The 18,920-nt window shown below is 45.3% G+C and overlaps 1 protein-coding gene across 5 annotated transcripts in view; it reads left to right on the top strand.

Moving 5' to 3' along the window:
- The window catches only part of KCNQ2 (potassium voltage-gated channel subfamily Q member 2), a 64,738-nt gene extending 61,374 nt beyond the window's left edge, over nucleotides 1–3,364 (top strand). For all 5 annotated transcript variants that reach the window (XM_058850589.1, XM_058850590.1, XM_058850588.1 and 2 more), the window contains 2 exons: nucleotides 1,816–1,939; nucleotides 2,660–3,364. In XM_058850589.1, coding sequence (XP_058706572.1) covers nucleotides 1,816–1,939; nucleotides 2,660–3,364 — 829 coding nt within the window. The remainder of the gene's footprint in view (nucleotides 1–1,815; nucleotides 1,940–2,659) is intronic.
- Nucleotides 3,365–18,920: the final 15,556 nt, after the last annotated feature.

Raw genomic sequence — 18,920 nt, 5'->3', positions numbered from 1 at the left:
TTTACCAGTCTACTTGCTTGTGCATACAGGAGAGGAGTTCATACAGTGGCTGTACCACGCCTTGAATTGTGATTCCCCACCAAGGTAGCCCGAGGTATCCAATTTAACAGCTCTTTGCTTACATGGTAACGACATTGTCCTAGGATTTCTTGTGCTGTATGTCCTGTCAGTAATTGCATCCCTCGTGGGAAGTTCCTGTAAATGTCAGTGATTTCCTTCTCCCATTACAAGAGAGAAATAAGGCATGCATATTCCTCACACTTGTAATTCCAGCACTCGGTGCTCCTTGTACTCCTGTGCTTATATTGCTAAGCAAAGGATCAAACATGGCTTTTTAAGCAGAACAGAATTCTGTCACATCCCTGCCCAAATCAAGTAGCTTCTGGGATCAAAGCTAAACTCTGAAATGATTGCTGGCTTGTATTTTCTGTCTTTGGTGCGATGTGCTCATCCACTTCATCTCTTTGAGCCAGATCTGGTGCTGTGAAGTGCTGTTGCTCTAATATAAGCTAAGGGAGCCACGCTGGTCCATTCCCACTGGTACCTGTCCCTCAGTGTCAACAGCCAACATCCGTATGAAGTCCCTGTCCAGTGTGAAGAAAACAGATGGCTCTTGTGTTGGAAATAGCCTCACGTCTCATTCCTTTCCTTGGTTTTTGTTTGTTCATTTTCCCCTGTCTGTCTGTGTTCAGCTCCTTCCTTTTCCTCCTCCTGGTGCATGGACCCATGGCCCACACTGCAGAACTGCGTAAGAAGCATTTTGAGTTTTCGCTCAAGATACCTCAACTTGGTTTCAGTCAGATTAATTAACCCTTCTTTCCCCCTGCCACCCTTACGTTTGGTGCATTATGCAAGAGTAAAGTTTGCCCAGCACAGAATTAATCTTTAAACCTGGCTGCCATTAAGAAGTTATTCCAAAAATTAGTTGTTCCCCAGACTGTGGAGGGATCGAGAAGCTCCAGTGTTTACTCTCCAGAAATTTATATTTGATGCCTCTAATGAAATTGAGTTCCAGCTTCCAAACTGGTTCTGCTCTCCTCCTTCCTCTGCATATGGAGCTGTTAATCAACCCAGGTGTTTCCATAGTGGGCATAAGGACGTGCAAATGTGATGTGTGTAAAGAAGTCAGTACCAAATTATGTGCCTGGTAACCTTTCTCAGCTGATTTGGCAGGAGTCTCGTCTGCTGCTCCCAGCTGGGTGCCCTGCTAATAAAAAACATCTAGCAGTACAAGTGAGAACTGCATTGAGATGAAGTTTGATAATGTTTGGTGAGTTCTGGCCAAATTCAGCCTTGATGGAATTCCACTAAAAAAGTTATCACTGCATCTGTTTGTCTGGATCTTAGGACAAGCAGCTGATTTTCATGGACATGAGAATTACACATGGGCATTTGCACTGAGGAGAGGAAACTGCTGCAAAGACTGAAAAACATCCCATTGATATTTGCTAGACAGAAAACCTGATCTTCCCCCAAAATAATAATTTCTCAGTGCAAATAAGAAGTTAATCGATTTGGAAGAAAGCCAGTAAAAGAAATTCTTTGCAGTGGGTAAATTTACTGTGCATAATGTGCCAGGTTTTATCTGTATAAACAAAAATGGATAATTTCAAACTCTGCTAATACTGCTCTGAATTTTGCATCTGAATTAACACTTCAGTGGCACTGCGTGTCTGTGAGTAATTTGGAGTGTTAGTTGGGGAGAAAGGCTGTTGCTTTGTCCCATGGAGGCACAAGTGGTGCCCTCCTCACCTGCTGCCCCCAACTGACTCCAGGTCCTTTTCCGGGGGCGGGGGGATTTTCTGATCCCGGTAGAGTTGACCAGATCGTTGGGAGAGGATCCTCCATGACTGACAAGGATCGGACCAAAGGGCCAGCAGAAGGGGAGCTGCCTGAAGACCCCAGCATGATGGGCAGGCTTGGAAAAGTTGAAAAACAGGTATCTGGGGTCAGGAAGGGGTTCTTGTCAGAGGGTGTTGCATGCATTGTGTTGGTTTTTCCTTGCCTTTTTCCCGCAGTAGGACATTACCTTTTAGTTAAAAAAAGTGAGCCCAGAATACTTTGAAAAATCAGCAAGGTGGATGTTATAAAAAGGAACTAAAAGCCTTGGAAGCCTAAGTACTACTTTCAAACTGGGCACTTTGAGTCTACTTTAGTGAGTTTGTCAAAAGCCTGCATTATTTTTTGAAAACAGCACATTGGTTTCTTTTCCACCATGCTGGACACATTTCAAATGAGTCCCTGAGGCTGGCTGCTGGAGCTGCTGGCCTTGCTGAAGATTCAAAATCTTCCTAGAGCTTAAGGCTCAGAAATTCCAATGGCCTTCTGAGCCCAGACAAGTGGAAAGTTCAGGAAGGAGCTAGAAGAAGCAAGTGTGCTTCAGCTTTTCTAGAACCTGGTGCCTGTCATAAAGATTAGATAGAGATTAGATAAGGAAAATCATGTAACAAGGGAAGCCTTGTAAAAGGGTGGAGAATTAAACCCTCCAGAACAGAGCAATTAAATATTCACTACAAGTTTGAGATGCTCTGGGTCAGTGTATGTGGAGGTGATCTACGAAGCCCAGCCCCACACTTGTGCCTCGATGGAAGCTGCTCTTAACCAGGATGTTAATGTGCTTCAGCCTGCATGAATTGCTGGAATTGTGGTGTTTTTGCAGGTTCAGTCCATGGAGAAGAAGCTGGACTTCCTGGTGAACATTTACATGCAGCGGATGGGCATCCCACCAACGGAGACAGAGGCTTACTTTGGGTCCAAAGAACCAGACCCAGCCCCTCCCTACCACAGCCCCGAAGACAGCAGGGAGCACATCGACAAGAACGGCTGCATCATCAAGATCATCAGGTCCACCAGCTCCATGGGTCAGAAGAACTTCTCCGCTCCACCAGCCCCAAGCAACGCGTGCCCGCCCTCCACGTCGTGCCAGCGGCAGAGCCACGGCTCCTCTCCCATCGGAGACCCCGGCTCGCTGGTCCGGATCCCACCTCCGCCCTCCCACGAGCGCTCCCTGTCCGCCTACAGCGGCGGGCACCGGGCGAGCGCCGAGTACCTGAGGAACGAAGACATTACAACCAAACACCACGAGAGTGCCATGAGAGACAGCGACACGTCCATCTCCATCCCCTCGGTGGACCACGAGGAACTGGAGCGCTCTTTCAGCGGCTTTAGCATCTCCCAGTCCAAAGAGAATTTGGACATCCTTAACAACGGTTGCTATGCAGCCGTAGCCAAAATCAGACCCTACATTGCAGAAGGGGAGTCAGACACCGACTCTGACCTCTGCACACCCTGTGGTCCCCCCCCGAGGTCAGCCACGGGCGAGGGACCCTTCAGTGACATGGGCTGGTCAGCCCCCCGGCAGTGAAGCCTCCCTGCAGCCGCCGAGCCACGTCCAAGCGCTGGCAGCTCCAGCTGTCCACGTGCCGAACTTCTCCAGGAGATCCACAGCTAAGGCTTTCCTCTTTCTAGGGCACCCTTAGCTGGCAGATACTTTCTTGCAGCTTACTCTGGGGGGGAATGAGCAGGTCCAAGCCTGCATTTTTGGAAGAGGTCACGGTGATGAGCGAACTGGAGCCGTGAAGTCCAGATTTCTTTCATACTCTCTTTCTAAGATCATTAGGTGAAATTTCCATGGCGCAGAGTAAGCAATTTGCATTTCTTGGGAATCTTCAGAAGCGCAGGGCAGGAATAAATCACCCAGCCAGGGCTTTTGTTGATCACATTAACTGGTGGCTGACAAGTGTTAGGGGGGAATTGCTATGTCATGGCAGAAGCTGATCACACTTTTAGGTGTTTTGGAGTCACAGACAGAATACATGTCTGTTTCTGGCTTGGGTTTCAGGGCACGTGTAATAATGAGGGATTGTTACTCTGTGGTTCCTCATCAGCTGTGAGGAAGGTGACATAATTCCAATATAATACATGGAAATGTTGTGTGGGCCCCTGGAGGAGAGGGATGGTGGCTGGGATATTTGCATGAGAAGAAGACATAGCCTTAAGTGGGACTTGCTGGGGTACTGCTCAGAACCAGAGCATTTGGAAATGATTCCATCTTAGGAAAAACTCAGAAATATGAGCTTGAGTGCAAGAAGAGGGACAATCCAGAGAACAGAGAAATGAGATAGAGAAGGAGGACAAGAGACTAAGGGGATGGAATTTTATATTTTAAACCATGTATTGTATTTAATTATCTCTCCTTCTGCTGACAAGGGACCTGGGGGTGCTTTGAAAGCAAAGACAAACCAAAGGCATCCCCTCTGGAGGGCTGCCATGATCCCAAGCCATTCTCATGGCCAGCAGCGCTATTGGGGAGGCACAGCCACCAGACAAAGGGAGAGGGTGGACGTGCAGGATGCTGTGGTCCCTGCCTTGCTGCGAGTTAAGTGCTGAGTTCCATCCTCTGGAAGCCCTGTTGGTCAGAGTGGGCACTTTTCTTACAGTTTGCATTGTGCCTGAACACTTTTGCACATACTATGCCCGTGAAAATCTTTCCTTCCTTCTTCTGCCCTGCCAAGAATCTCACCCCCACGTTCTCGGGACATCCTTTGGTTTGTTTGGATCCCTCAAGCTGAGTCAAGAGGCCCTGCTTTTTTTCTTCATGGTCTTTCAGAAGCCTCTTGCCCGTGCTTGCCCGCGAGTTGTGCCAATCCCCGTCTGCCCCATTTCGTTGTTGTGGAAGCACTTCCTCTTGGAAAGGTCATTGTGTCATTGCCAGGAACCTCAGCAGCTCCTTCAGCTGGGGGAAAGCGAAGGGAAAAGTGATGCTCAAAGTTTCTTTTGGGACCAAAACAAAGCCACAAAGTGATCCTTTACGTGGATAAGTTGTTAGGGGTTTTATTTGCAAGGGGGTGGATCAGGAGAGGTTTGGTTTGGGATCTGTTTCCAGGGCTGGGACACCAGGGCTGGCATTGTGCCTCTGAACCTTGCTGTGCATCCACAGCCCAAATCCCACATGTGTTTTCTGCTGTGATTTCAAACCCCATCTTTCCACATTTTCCCTGTGTCATATCAAGAGCCTGTTAAGGATATTTAGGTGACAACTTCATTTCTGTGTGGCCTTTGAGAGGGTGAACATTGATTTGCTTGGGGTGAAGGGAGACTCACAGCCTTTTTCTCTCCTCCTGTTTGCTTGACCAGACACAGCAACCAGGGGAGACCCAGGATAATTTTGGCCTTAGGGAAGATGTGGGTGCAGTCTGACAACTTGCAGACAGGAAATAAAACCATTCTTTTGCTAATGCCCAGGGCCAGCACACAGGTCTTATCACAGAGTGAGGAAGAGGGAAGTATCTTCACAACTTTCCCTGCCATTTTTCACCATTCAGGAGGGGAAAACCTTGTTATTAGGGAGAAACTGGGCTTCTAGCCACGCTAGTTCTTTTCTTTCCCCTCTTGAGCCATGTTTTTGTTAACTTCTGCAGTTTTCCCCTCTCTCTTTGTGCTCCAGATCTCCTTCTGGCTCCAGATTTCTTTGTGCAGAATTAACGCAGTGATGCCCTTGACTTCCACACAGAGACAAGTTTAAATGCCTAATGGTTGTAAATCGTGCTGATTTGCCTCTGGTGTGCTCCAAAATGAGATCCTTTCTGCTAGAACAAGTGTCAGCAGGTCCTAAATCAAATATGGTGGCCTGGGCTTTCTACCGACCACAAGAATAGAAGTGATATTTGGTGAGGCAAAAATCAACATTGCTCCAGCCAGTTGCTCACTCCAAATTTTGTCCAAGTCAGAGATAACAGAGATTTATTCTCTTATTTGTTTGCAATTATTTTTCAAGGCCTGCTGGAAATTTGGCACCAAGGGTGTGATACAGAGGCAGGAATACCAGATGAGGATGAGGATAAGGATGAAGTCATGCACTCCTATTCCAGCACAGGTACATGCCTGGTCTTTAGTAACAGAACCACAGAATCATCGATTCACAGAACCACAGAATGGTTTGGGTGGGAAGGGACCTTAAAACTCATCTTCAGGGGTTGCATAGGAAAAATTGAGTTTTTCCTCTTCAACTTCCTGCACTGGAATCTATAAATATATTTTGACTTGCATATTGAAAAGTTGTTGGATTTGTCCCATCATCAGTGATTGCAGAAAACTGGTTTTATATACATTTCACATGGAATTCACATAGAATTCAGATAGAATTTTTTTTTTAAGGTATGAGATCTATTTTTCTGTGGTGTCATACCAAAGAAATTCTGACACACCCCCATGCACAACCATGCCATAACTCATCACTTCTCATTCATCCAGGCAAAACCTCATGGGTTTTGGGGTTAACTTACACTAGAATTAGCTACAAATAATGCTCATCACTTCCATGAAATTATTTAAGCCTGCATAAACAATGACAGGTCCTGCTTGTTGCTTATTGACATAAATAATTCCATTATTTTCCTAAATCATAGTCCAATACTCTCTGAAAAGTCTTCCCTTCTAATGGCTCAGCTCCCCCATGTCTGTACCACACATTCCTGGTGGCAATCTCCCACAAGAAGTCTTAACCACCAGACTACAAGAGAATAAATCAGTTTTGGGTTGCTGATAAGGCAGTCCTGATGACAAAGACTTTTAAAAGGGTGGACAGGCAAACTTTGTCCCTCTGCTGAGCCTCTCTTGGGCTACTCTTTGCTCCCCTCTTCCTCCCAAATCTTATTCCATATTTTTTGGAGGACAGAAACAAGTTCTAGGCAATGTTAAGTGTGGACAGAGGAGTCCAGTGAGAGAGCTGAAGATGTGAAAGCCAAATTTCCAGCAGACCATCTTGAACTGCTCCAGGCTGCCCATGCCCACACTCGGCTCCAGGAGTGTCTGTGCTGAATGTGAAGCCGTGACCTTGGACCAGGGCCTGAGCTCTGCTCTCCAAGAAACCTCTGGGCTTTTTTTTCCCATAATCTGGGTCTAGGTCTGGAAAGAAATCCTGCAATTGGCCCACCTACATGATGGAGCAATGCCTGGGCTGGGACATGAAGCCACAGTAAGTTTTTGGGTCCTTCAGGTCCAAGTGTGAGTTCAGGTGGTCTGAGGAGTTCTCTGTACGGGGGATGAGGCTGGAGATGTTGCAAGGTGGCCTTTCATAATGTGACCCCAAGACAGAAAAACAGCCATAAGTCAAATTTCCCAATATTTGGGAAGGGACTTTAATGTTACTCAAGTGCAGATTTTGTATGTGAATTTCCTTGTTGACCCATTTTCTTAATAACAATTTTTAAAGCAAAAAACGTCAAGGAGCTTACCAAAACCAAACCTTTCATTCAGCTCAGAAAGCCATTCTATTTCTTTAGACAGACTATGTGATAGGTCAGATTTTCTAAAAAGGCATTTTGTTTCAAATGCTGCTGAATAGGTCCAAATGAATTTTGCAAGGTCATTGCTATTTACGGATAAATAGGTATATTTTTACATTTTTAATTGATTTTTAAAATTTTAAATTATGTGAATTTTTAGAAAAAGTTTGTATAATCTACCTGAGAAGCCAGAGCATCACCTCAGATACAAATGCTCCTCTTCTAGATAATTGCCCAAGAGAAAAGAAAAACACCTTCACTCATACTTTTCCCAAGAGGGAGCAACTGGAAACCTCATTTTCCTGCTATCTTCAGACCACCGTGGTCACAGCAATGTTATTGCTAAGACTAAAATGTAAGTATTAAAAGAGAAACTGAAATTCCTAAGGAATTTACCCAAAGTTGTGCCACGCAAAGACCCTTAGCAGTGAGTATTTTATTGGGCATGTCGAAAAGCCCAGGAGCAGGGTGAGGATTTCTGTTTCTCCATCATGTGAATGCTCAGGCTGAGCGAGCCCTGAGCCTCCAACCCTTTCTTCCCAACGCACAGCTGCACGTCTGCATCCTCTCCATCCTCTCTCCATCAAGGGTCAGCCTCTTCTGTTCTCATCAGCTTCCTTTTCCTGAGCCAGAAACAAGGAAATCAGATACAAAAGCTCCTTCAGCTGCAGGTAGCATTGAGGAGAAGGCTGTGGGGAGGGCTGAGGGCAGCAGCCCCTCCGAGCCCCACGGGGTCACTGCTGCTCAGAGGTGTAAAAGCAAACCCTTGCTTTTAGCACACAAACACCCCAACTCTTCTGCCTCACGGAGCAAAACCTGCTCAGAGCAGGGGTGGGGGTTCACTGTTTTTTTTAACAATAACAACAGGGTGGGTTTTTAATAATAAGGATAATAATACTGCATAGGAATCTTCTTTAGTATATCTTAGTGTTTGATGCCCCAGTGACACAATACTGCTTGCCTTACCTTAGTGTCTAGAGGGAGAGGGATCACACACCTTTTGATACACTATTAATCACGCTTTGAATTTAGGTAGCAGCGGGGTCCTTTTTAACTTATGAATGTGCTTTCTGGACTATCTCACTGACTGTACTCTCAATTTTGCCTGCTACTGCATGCAGCCTGAGATGAGTAGACAGCAATATGCTCCAGCTGTATCTGCACTCCCAGATTGCTGTAGTACCTGACAAGGTAACATTGCCAAAAGCATCACCCTGGGGAGAGGCTGTCCTCCCAGTGAGCCACCTCGCAGGGTGCTGCGGTGCTTCTGTAGGTTACACTGATATACCAAGTGTCTTTCATGCTGCAACTGGTCATCACCCATCCCTCTGATACAGCATGCACAGACTCCATTTCTACTGCTTGTGACTACGGGGTAAAAAAACTGTTTGTACCTGTGGTTCCTTCAAACGTGTAAATGGGGAGGAAAACATACGAATTGTGTTGGCTGTGTGTCACAACCTCCTTTCCATCAGGATGCCTCTGAAAAAGAGCATCCCAGATAGCCCTTCTGCGGGTTTGGAGGAGCAGGCAGTGCCAAGGATGGAGGCCTGGTCTTCATTTCAAAGATGCCATTTGAACCCACATGTGTGGGACCTGCCATATGTCTGGTTTAATTCCCACAGGATTCCCTCACCTGCATCCAGCCCTGGGGTGCCAGGTGCTTTTGTGCCTGCAGCACAGCCCGAGGCACAGGGGAGAGTGTGAATTCCAAACCTTGGAAACCACTCTTTGGAAATTCCACCCACCCTTCTCTACAGCCTTGGGGGTCTCGGGCACCCTGCAGCTGTGCCATAACCATTCCTCAAGGAAACATCTCTCACTCTCCTTATGGAGTGGCATTTTCATCTCCATAAATATTTTGTCAGTGTTCTCCCCACTGCAATACCAGGCTGTCAGGAGGCCTTCAGGGTTTGTCCATCTCACTGGTTTTTGCAGTCTCTCATCTCTTGGCACTGCTGCCATGACCTAGTTTGACCCTGGCCCCATATCCTCCCCTTCCTTGCCCAGACCATTTACCAGGGAAGCTGTAATGCCAAAACTCTGCTCTGAGACTCGGCCTGGCATCACCAGATGCACCAGAGAGCCTTTATGTTTTGTTAGCATGACAGTTTTGCTTTTTATTGGCAATTTCTTTGCTTCCTCATTGAGCCACCACGGCCTCAACACATCCCTGGTTTGTTCTGCTGGAGCTTTTCCATATGGGGATGGGGTCTGTGCTGTCTCTGTGCCCTGTGAGGGTTTGTCCCCGTGGCTTTAGATTATTAAAATGAAACAGGGATCAGGGTCTGGCTCAGGTTTTCTTGTCCAGGTGAACATCTCTGAGGAGAGCTCACAGGCTCTACCAGTGCAGATGTTTTTGCTCCCTGAAGCAAGAGCTGTTTTCAAGACCCTTGTCCCTTTTGGCAACCCACAGATGTGGCTGTGCATGCCAGGCTCCAGCTCAGTAATGGGGAGAACTGGAAAGCAGCTGGTCCAAGCTGTGCTGTTTCCAAAGCTGCCAGTGAACCTGGAAGCATTTTGCCCTCTCCTAATTCCTGTAAATACAGCTGCAGGTGAATTGTTCAAGCAGCATCTGTTTGCCTGGATCTGAGAAACCTGAGCTCACAAGGCTTTCCAAAGCTCAGTGCCAAGCTCAGGCTGGATTTTACCTGTAGCTACGCCTATAATTTTAGGGCAGGTTAATGATTTCAGGTAGAAGCCATGCCAGAACCTCCAGTTTGGATGGTTCTGACCCCAAAACAAGGCTGAATGTCAGGCTGCCAGCAAAGCCTCTGCTGGAATTTCAGCTCCATTTGACAGTGATGACTGTGGACATGGGGAGATGCTCTCTCCTTCCCACTCCACACAGGAAAAGGTCAGCACAAGCTTTGCAAGCCACAATGGGAAAATACCTCCTTATTTTAACATGCCATGGGCACCTCCCTTTAGAACAGAAGCAGCATTTCACAGTAATCCATTAAACTTGACCAACACAGTGGCCAGGACCCAGTGTTTTCCATATGCAGTGATGCTCATGGAAAGGATTGATCACAGATGGGGGTGTGGAGGTCTTGGTTCTTTAGCATCTCCACAAACACCATGCTCAGCCTTGCTGAGAACCTGAGGACAAGTCATCAAGGCTGGTGACAGGTCTTTTCTGTCCTGTCTGGTAATTCACACTGCTCCAGCATCTTCCCTGGAGCTGGAGTTACTTCATGCTCCTGTCATCAGGCAGGATGGAGACCTTTTTTTGTTGGTTACTCTTCCCTCCCCTCAAACCCCTAAAATTTGAAGTTTCTTCACTTTTTCTCAAAAAATTCACGCACAGTGTAGAGTACCTGAGACTTTCAGGAACACCGAGGCAAAACAAGATATAGCTGATAAATGACAGAGATTTTGTTATTTTAAATCAAGAGCAGATTTTAAACATAGTTGCAGTTGCTGCGTGGTGTATCAAATGCTTTAGGAGATTCAATAAATTATTCTTATAAATGTTTTATTCTTTTATCAGTAATTCATATAGGTGGGTGCCACTGTTATACAGCAACAACACTCCACACACTAAAACTATATTCCTATTTCTCCAATGTAGACACTGTATTTATGAAATTTATCTTGCTTGGTGTCACTTTGGCACATTATCCACATGTACTGCACACAGATTGCACATTACATGCCACGTGCTGATAGGTATCTCTACATGCAATCCACATATGTGCATTGAACAGACACCAAAGTGTCACCTGCCTGGTTTGTGATGTGACTCAACGTAGCTGGGAAAAGGGAAAAAAAATGAACATCCTGTTCTGTTAAGAAATTCACTGCATTTGAATGCTTCTTTAAACAGATTTTATCAGGAAGCTAAAATACGAGATTGCCTCTGTGATGCTAATTAAAAAATACCTGAACAAAACGAACACACACAGCCCATAAATACTTAACAGCTACTGTATTCCTATATATTCTTCATTGCTATTCATCTGAACTGTAAATTCTGTACAGATTGAATGAAGCTCACAGTTTATCTTTGTCATAACCTGCAAGATAAAAGGACAACACAACTTTGGCTGCAGAAGCGTGTGCATGTGGTTGGAGTACACGCACCCACGTGGGGCTGTATGTGCATGTGGGTATATCTTTATCAAAACAGATAAAGCTGCATCTGAGATGCACAGGGGGAAGAAAAATTCTGTTTTGGAGGTGAGACAGTGGGTAAAATAAAACCAAATTACTTTTTCAATAGTTTGTTTTGTTCAAAAAAGGAAGATTTGCAGGGGGGATTGGTGTGTGACTGCCATCCCAAGGAGAAATCCCACTTCTGAAGGCAGCACAGGCCATGCAGCAGAGTGAGGCAGTTCTGTGACTGATAATTTATTTGGCTTCCTTTCAAACAAACAAGTATAATAGAGTGGCCAGTGCCAACTTCAAGTCCAAAAAGCCTGTTCCTAAAATGTGTGGCCAAACAGTTGTCCTGTGCTTTTGGAGATCCAAGGGCAAAGTCTTGATGTGCTGTGCCAGGTTGTCCCACGGCAGCGGTGAGAGTGCCAGGGTCTCCCACAACCCTACTGCCCAAGCAGAGGATCCCAGTGCCCCGTGGGTCTTACCTTTGCCTATATTTAAAAAAAAACCTAGGTAAGAGATGTTTAAGAAAAGAAATATTAAAAGCCCATCTTTGATCTTAGAGTTATGGAAGAAAGGACTGATAAATCTGATTTTCCAAGCAGGTCAGCCCACAGACTCCAATAGCCCCTATTCAGAGATTTCACCAGCCTCACCAAATAAACCATCCTCTAGGACTGAATTTTGCCAGTATTTTCACAGATACAAGATTTATATTGGGTAGAGCTTACCCTTCAGTGTTTAATCTAAATAAACAAAGGCATGAACAGCTAATTTTCCGGTTTAATACTGCTGGATGCCTTCAGTAAATAGTAATCAAATTTTTGTATTGGCCTGAAATTCATCTCTGGGTCCAAAGTTCTCAGCTGTAAGAGCTGCTTCAGCCCTAAACAGGTCACTGAGCAAAGGGTACATCCATTGCTGGAGTGTGTTGCCGCTTCCTTGAGATACCTTGACACTACCATGGATAATAACAGCATCTGGCTCATTTGGCCTTACCTGAGCTGGAAATGGTTGATGTTTTTGTCCTGACAGTGAGAGCTGAGAGGTGAATTTCCCACTGGGACGGGCGTGGGGCCGCACGCCCGCGCCTCCCGCGTGGGAAGCTCCGGGGCTGGGCTGAGCCGGGAAGTTTGGTTGTCCTTTAGAAAGCAAAGACAGCTGCTGCTTTGCTTCCTTTCATTTGCTCTGTTGCCTTGGCTTTCTTGCACTTTCGTTTCATCTCCAAAGAATCTCTCATAATGCCTTTGGTACTTATGTACAATTTGAAAACATTTTGTATGTGTGGAATGAGACACACTTTTCTCTTGTAAAATAGCAATCAGATTTTCCTTTCTCTCTTCTTTTTTTTTATGTTTTTTTTTTTTTCTTTTTATTTCTGTTGGTGAATGTGTAATTTCCTCTGTACATTTCAATCATGACTTTGTGCAATGTACATTTTATAGGGACAGGTGCCAAGGGAATGACCTGTATTTTTCCTAAGGGACTGGCTGGAAGCTGACAGACACAGTCATACATGGTTTTACATGAGCACCGTGGAAAAGCAACGTAGCCCAGACTTTTACACTGAAGCACTGAGCGTGGGTCAGCTTGTACCTTCACAGGAATGACTGTGGCAGCTGCAAAACTCTTTATGTGTGGTGTGAAAACCAACAGCGATGGTTGCAACTGGAAGGGAAATGGAGGAAAATTAAATAATCACAATCATTAATTTAAGCCTCGAAGCATCAGAATGGAAAATTTGCATTCAGTAAAAATACCAGAGATTTAACCTTCATGAGATGAAATACACATTTATTTTTCTTTGCACTTCTTCTGTTCTCTTTGTTTCTTTATTTATGGGGATTTCTTGGTACTTTGGGGATGTATTTAATGGCTGATGGAGAGAAGAGAAATAGGGACCTGATTTCCTAACTTAAACCTCATTTAAACACATTTTTATTTCCAGTGTTAGAGCACATATTTTCTTTCTGAGCATAAAATCAAGCTCATAAATCTCAAATGCCCTTAGTTACAAGGACACTGCCTCTTCAGAGTCCTAAAACAATATTGACTCTCTTAAGCTTCACCATCAACCACATCCTGACAGATAAAAAGATGGTTACAGAAGCCTTTCACTCCCTGTGCCAGCTCCTTATCACCCTGCTAAAAATGGAGGTTGGTGTCATCAAGGTGGGCTCAGAGCCGAGAAATGGCACTGGGAACAGAGTTACCCATGAGTTACTTCACTTGCCAGGCATCAGCCCTAAATCAAAAGAGCTGGATTTTGGAGCAGTGTTGAGGAGCGAAGGGGATTGATTGACAGTATTTCCTGTAGAGATCTTGGCTGATGGAACAGCAGTTCCACTTTGTAAGAGAAAAGGAAAAAGCAAAATCCCTTCCTCCGTGCTGATACTTTTTTCCACAAAGATGTAGCATGGGAATGTGGATGATCCAGAGGCTGGGTTTTAGACAGCCTGCCAGTCATTTGGGCAAGGCAGTGACAGAGGCTTGGCAGAATGAACGGTGTGCCCAGGCACAGCAGCCCCTGATTGTGCCAGAGGCCTTGGCTCGAAGCCTTCAGCAGCTCCATCCTCCCCAGAGCTATTAGAGAAGTCCAGGTGTGAGCATTTCCCAATGGATACAGCACACTGAGTGGGCTTCAATAACATCACTACACTTTATCTCATTAGGTTTCACACCAGTGAGATAAGCAGGAAAATTCTCACTTTGCTGAGGCACATTCCCCAGTCTGCACAGGATTATGAACAGCATCCAAACACTGTCCTGCTGCATCCCACAGGGATGCTGGTGCAGCCAGACGTGGCACCTGCTGTGCCAGAGCAGAGCTGCCAAGCAGACCTGCAGCCTTCTCTCACACGTTTGCCAAGCCAAGAGAGGAGACCAGCAGGAGGAGGCATTGCTTTTCCTTGGGTATTGGCCTCCTGATAGTCTGGGAAAATCAGAAAGGTCCTTTCCCTGCAGCAGAAGTAAATATTGGAGTCTTAGAAAAAAATTATATGAATACAAACTACTTATGTCCCTTAGGAGAGCAGTTGCTATCATGGGAACAGATCTACCTGGTCCTCTCACAGATACAGCTCCTCAAGGGAAACTGATTTTTATTTGAACAATCTGCCCTCAGTGCTGTTTAGCTCTTGGCCCTTCAGGATGCCAGTTACCTTCAGTAACTCAGTGATGATGCCATGCACAGCCTCCTGACTCTAACTAAATTTCAGAATTTAAGTAAAAGTGGTTTTTTTCAAATTAGTGCAGTTATTTGGAATTGTATATGCAGTGAGAGAGTCTGAAGTTCTGCAGGAGGAACTCATTGCCAAAAACTCTATTCCTAAGCAGAAATCCCAGGGTATTTTTTTTCCTTTTTTTGCCAATTAATTAAACCATTTATTCTCCTTGAAAATTAATGGAACTTCTCTTCCTCATTCACTGGAAGGGTAAGCAGGTGTTGCAAGATTAAGGTGCAGTTTGTAAAATCTCAGTCCTGCTTTTGGGCACTACGTTTAAGACACCCAAGCTGATGCTTCTCATTCCAAGGAGAAAAATAAGCCAAGCCCAGCTTTATATCCTGATAACACCTGATTCCAGCATTTTGATTTTAAGCTCAGGGTGGGCAGAAACCTTTTTCCTTTAAGAAGCTGTGCAATAACTCAGTGGCAGAACAGTGAATGAAATCTCTCTGATCCATTAAATGCTACTCCAGCTCTGCTCTGGGGTATAATTTACCCTTATTACTTTCTTGGCAGCTGTTTTCTGTTTCCTGATGAAACCCTGTTTCCATCAATAGTAACTTAATGGTGGTTTTGGGCATAAAGTGTCTTTCTGGAAAGAGAAACCATTTTCAGCAAGGTGGTCACTCTCTTTATATAAGGAAGTTAATAATACATAATTAAAGAGAAAGGCAGACAGAAATTGAAGTGGAAGGAAGAGGGCACGGGACACACTTTAAAGGATTATGTAATTTGGTATGAATAAAGGATTCCGTGAATAATGGAACATGAGACTTTTCATACAAAACTCATGAGCAAGTTTTTTTATCTCCTTGCCCTGGAAGGACTGTTAGCATGAGACAAGTCAGAGGTGGAGAGAGGAGGTTTTGGGCACACCTAAAAAGCTGATAAGATTATTCTTTACACCATAGTCATTAAATAAAACAAACAAGTGTCCCAGAGCTCCTCTTTTCACTTTGGATTTCAGAGATTTCTTAGCTTCAGTTGAGCCAGTCCTAGATATTCCCCCATCACCAAACCTATAAATTACACATTTCCCAATGATTTATTGAACAAATGTTTTAAGATGCACTGACACACTTTATCTCTCCAACTTTCTACTACCAAAAATGAGTACAAATCCTTGCTGTTTCTTTTTCTCCCTCTGTCACTGGTCGGCATTGGTAACTGGTGTGAGGGTTTTGTTATACTGGCATATCTTTAAGTTTTGTAGCTTTCTGCTCAATTCCTTTTTGAGCACAAAAGCAGCACATGAATTTGGGACTGGTTCTCCAAACTAAATAAAAAACACAGTTGCTATGTCCTTTCAGGTCCTGATTTCTTCTTAAAGGGTAAATGCTAAAATATTATTTTATAGTTGGCTTTTTCCTGACTCAGCTGAAGCTTTTACTGAGGTCAGATGATGAATACAAACCAATGAATACACTTTTAATTGAGTGGTTAAACCAAACAGCAGCAAGGCACAATAGATGAACTGGGAGAACTGGTGCACCACATAACCCCATCTGCTGTTCAGCAGTGGAGCATCATTAGGGCAGCTTTTGGAGCGGCTCAAAGCCGAAATTTCCTCTCCAGCCCACCCTGCAGAAAAGCTGGAGCTGCTCTCGTGGGGAGTGAGGTGAGCAGCCCTCCTCGGAGCTGGACCCTAGAGGGCAGAAGGAACCTGCTGCTGAGCTGGAAACCCAGGGCTGCTCAGCATCACCTCGGTGGAGCCCCCTCACTCCCTCCCTTTGCCAGCTGAGCTCCTGCTCAGCCCACATTCCTGATGGGGATTATAACTCAGCACCAATTCACACAGTGAGGACTTGCAGGGAAGCCAACTCCATCACCTTGGAGATGTTTTCTCCAGGGAGAGGCAGGAGATTGCTCCCAGAATTGAGCATACACACAGGCTGTGCCCCAACCCACCTCGGTAGCCCAAAGCATCTGGATTTCATTTCTCCTAAATAAGGGAAGAAAACAGACAAATTTGGGGTCTTCCCTGATTTAACAAGCCTCCCATAGGATGCCTCACCCTTGCTTTTTGCAGAGAGGAAGCAGCACTGTTGGTAAAAATAAAGGCATCCAGTGAAACTGGGTTCCTAAATGGGGCAAAACATGTTTTCTCACAAGGAATGGGGTGTTCTGTGAAGTGGGAAAAGCTACTGCGTGGGAAGAACCAGAGACAGGAATATTAATGTTTCCTGGCCTCTTACCCTTCAAGCCGAGGATGGGAGGAGAAGAAACATTATTTCGGTTTTATTACATGATTTATTGATAGCATCGAATATATTATTCAAGGCTTCCTTCTCATCTGAGGTCTGCAGGCTTTTTGTTCGGCATGGCAGGAAGGGCTGGGATGGGTGGAGATCCTGTCTTCTTTTCTCCATCTCAGCCACATCCCTGCGAGTATTTCCATGGTAAAATAAGGAATTTTAGATTGAAGTCCTGTGAAATTGGTGTGCCAGGCTGTGCAGCCACGAGCCTCTCCCCAGCAGAGGGTGCAGGAGCTTTATTTCCAGAGTCGATGGCTCCTCACATGTTTAATTTGGGATATTTGTTCATGCAGTGCTGGTAAGCTGACCCTGAGCTCTTTCACCTGCATTGTGTCCTGCAGATTACAGAGACTGTGCTCACCCCGTCCATATCCTCAGGTTTGTCCTGTGAGGAAGGAAGGAGCTCCCACACAGGGTGTACTTCAGCTGGAGGGATAACTGCACAATTTCTCCCATCTTGTACAACTGCAGGCTGTCCTGAGAGGGGCAGAGCTATTTAGCTAATGGACACACGGTTCTGGGAAGATGTATGGCCCTTTGTAAAGCCCTGCTGTGACTACTCTGCATTACTCATAAAAGGCAATGGTGCAATTCATCTTCCACCGCAGCCTGGAAGCCTCTGGGACCTGCTGAAGAGCTGATTTACTTCATCCTTTCCTAATGAAGAGAGGGTTGGGAGGCTGAAGCTGGCCTTTGAAGGAGATGCTCTGTGATGGATATTGATAGGGAGGGTGTTCGATAGAGAAATGGGGTGGCTGGGAGAGGAATAAATTGCAGATTGTTTGCAAATCAAATTTCTGCAGCTTTTAAGTGGGTGAGGTGGTGTTGCACAAAATGCAAAAAAAAAAAGCTGTTTTCATGGGCTGGAGTTCAGCAAATGTGGGATAAGCACTGCTGGTTCTGCAGAAATATGAGCTCTTCAGGAATCCCATTTCCCCACAGCATCCCAAACTGCTCGACAGGGCAACCTGTGCTCTCCCATGAGGGTTTTGGGACACACAGGGACAGGGTGAAGGCTTCTGCTGCTGTCCAGTGGCTGAGGCTTAGCTCACAGGAGGCACAAAAAACCCCAATATCACCAACACAAAGTTCAGCAGCATTTGAGAATATTATCTGCCACGTTATGGGGTTGTGTAGGAGTAAATCTTAAGTAGGGTTTTCACCACATTGCCTGCAAAATGGGAATTTTGATCAAAGTGATTGAATGTCAATGCTGCACCTCTATCATCCCAGGTGAATGAGGACCTGGAAAAACAAAATAGAAAGCAAGGAACGTTTCAATTTCTTTAATTACTAAGATTTCCAGTACCCAGGAACCACCAGTACCAACAGATGGGATGAAAGCTCAGTCCTGTGCTGTGAAAAGAGACAATTCCTTTAAACTGTCAGAGGATGGACGTGCCAGGTGCTGATCTTTATTCAGCATTCACTCTCTTGCTGTACAAGGAAGAAATGAGAGTCACTGAAAGGAAGGATCCAGCTGAAGAATGAAAGAGAAGCCAACCTTGGCTTGCAATGATAAATCCTGCTCCTTAATACAGCACTGCTGCAGAGCCTCTTGTTCTTGCCCTGCTTCCAAGCAGAAAAGGTTTGACTCCCAAAGCCTGTTTTCTCCTTCAGTCTTCACAGATATTGATCTGTATGAAAACAGATTTTAGAAGAAGGAGGGAGAAAACAGCCCCATGACCTCCACATTTATTCAGCAGTCAGAGTCACTTGAAAAATATCTTGATTATAGCTTGGCAATTTTTTCAGGCTGGGCAGCTGATGTAGGCAGAAGAGAAACACAGGCAGCAGAATTTGCCTCTGTACTCTGAATAAAGACTTATTCCAGTGGGGGTTTTGTCCAATTCAGCCCTTTTGGAGCAGAGTCCAGGTAAGGGGCTGTTTGTTCTCTGTTGGCTGATGCTCAAGGGGTGCAGCTCCACTGGAGATATTTGTTTTTATGAGAGAGCTGGTGAGAGCCTCATCACCCCCACATCCTGTGGGATGGATTCCCAGCATCCCTCCCAGGAGCCACTCATCTGGGCTCCAGTGTCACCTGTGACTTG

The sequence above is a fragment of the Poecile atricapillus genome, chromosome 15, assembly GCF_030490865.1.
Source record: "Poecile atricapillus isolate bPoeAtr1 chromosome 15, bPoeAtr1.hap1, whole genome shotgun sequence".
In the NCBI taxonomy this organism is placed as follows: Eukaryota; Metazoa; Chordata; class Aves; order Passeriformes; family Paridae; genus Poecile; species Poecile atricapillus.
This window is presented reverse-complemented; position numbering and strand designations above follow the sequence as displayed.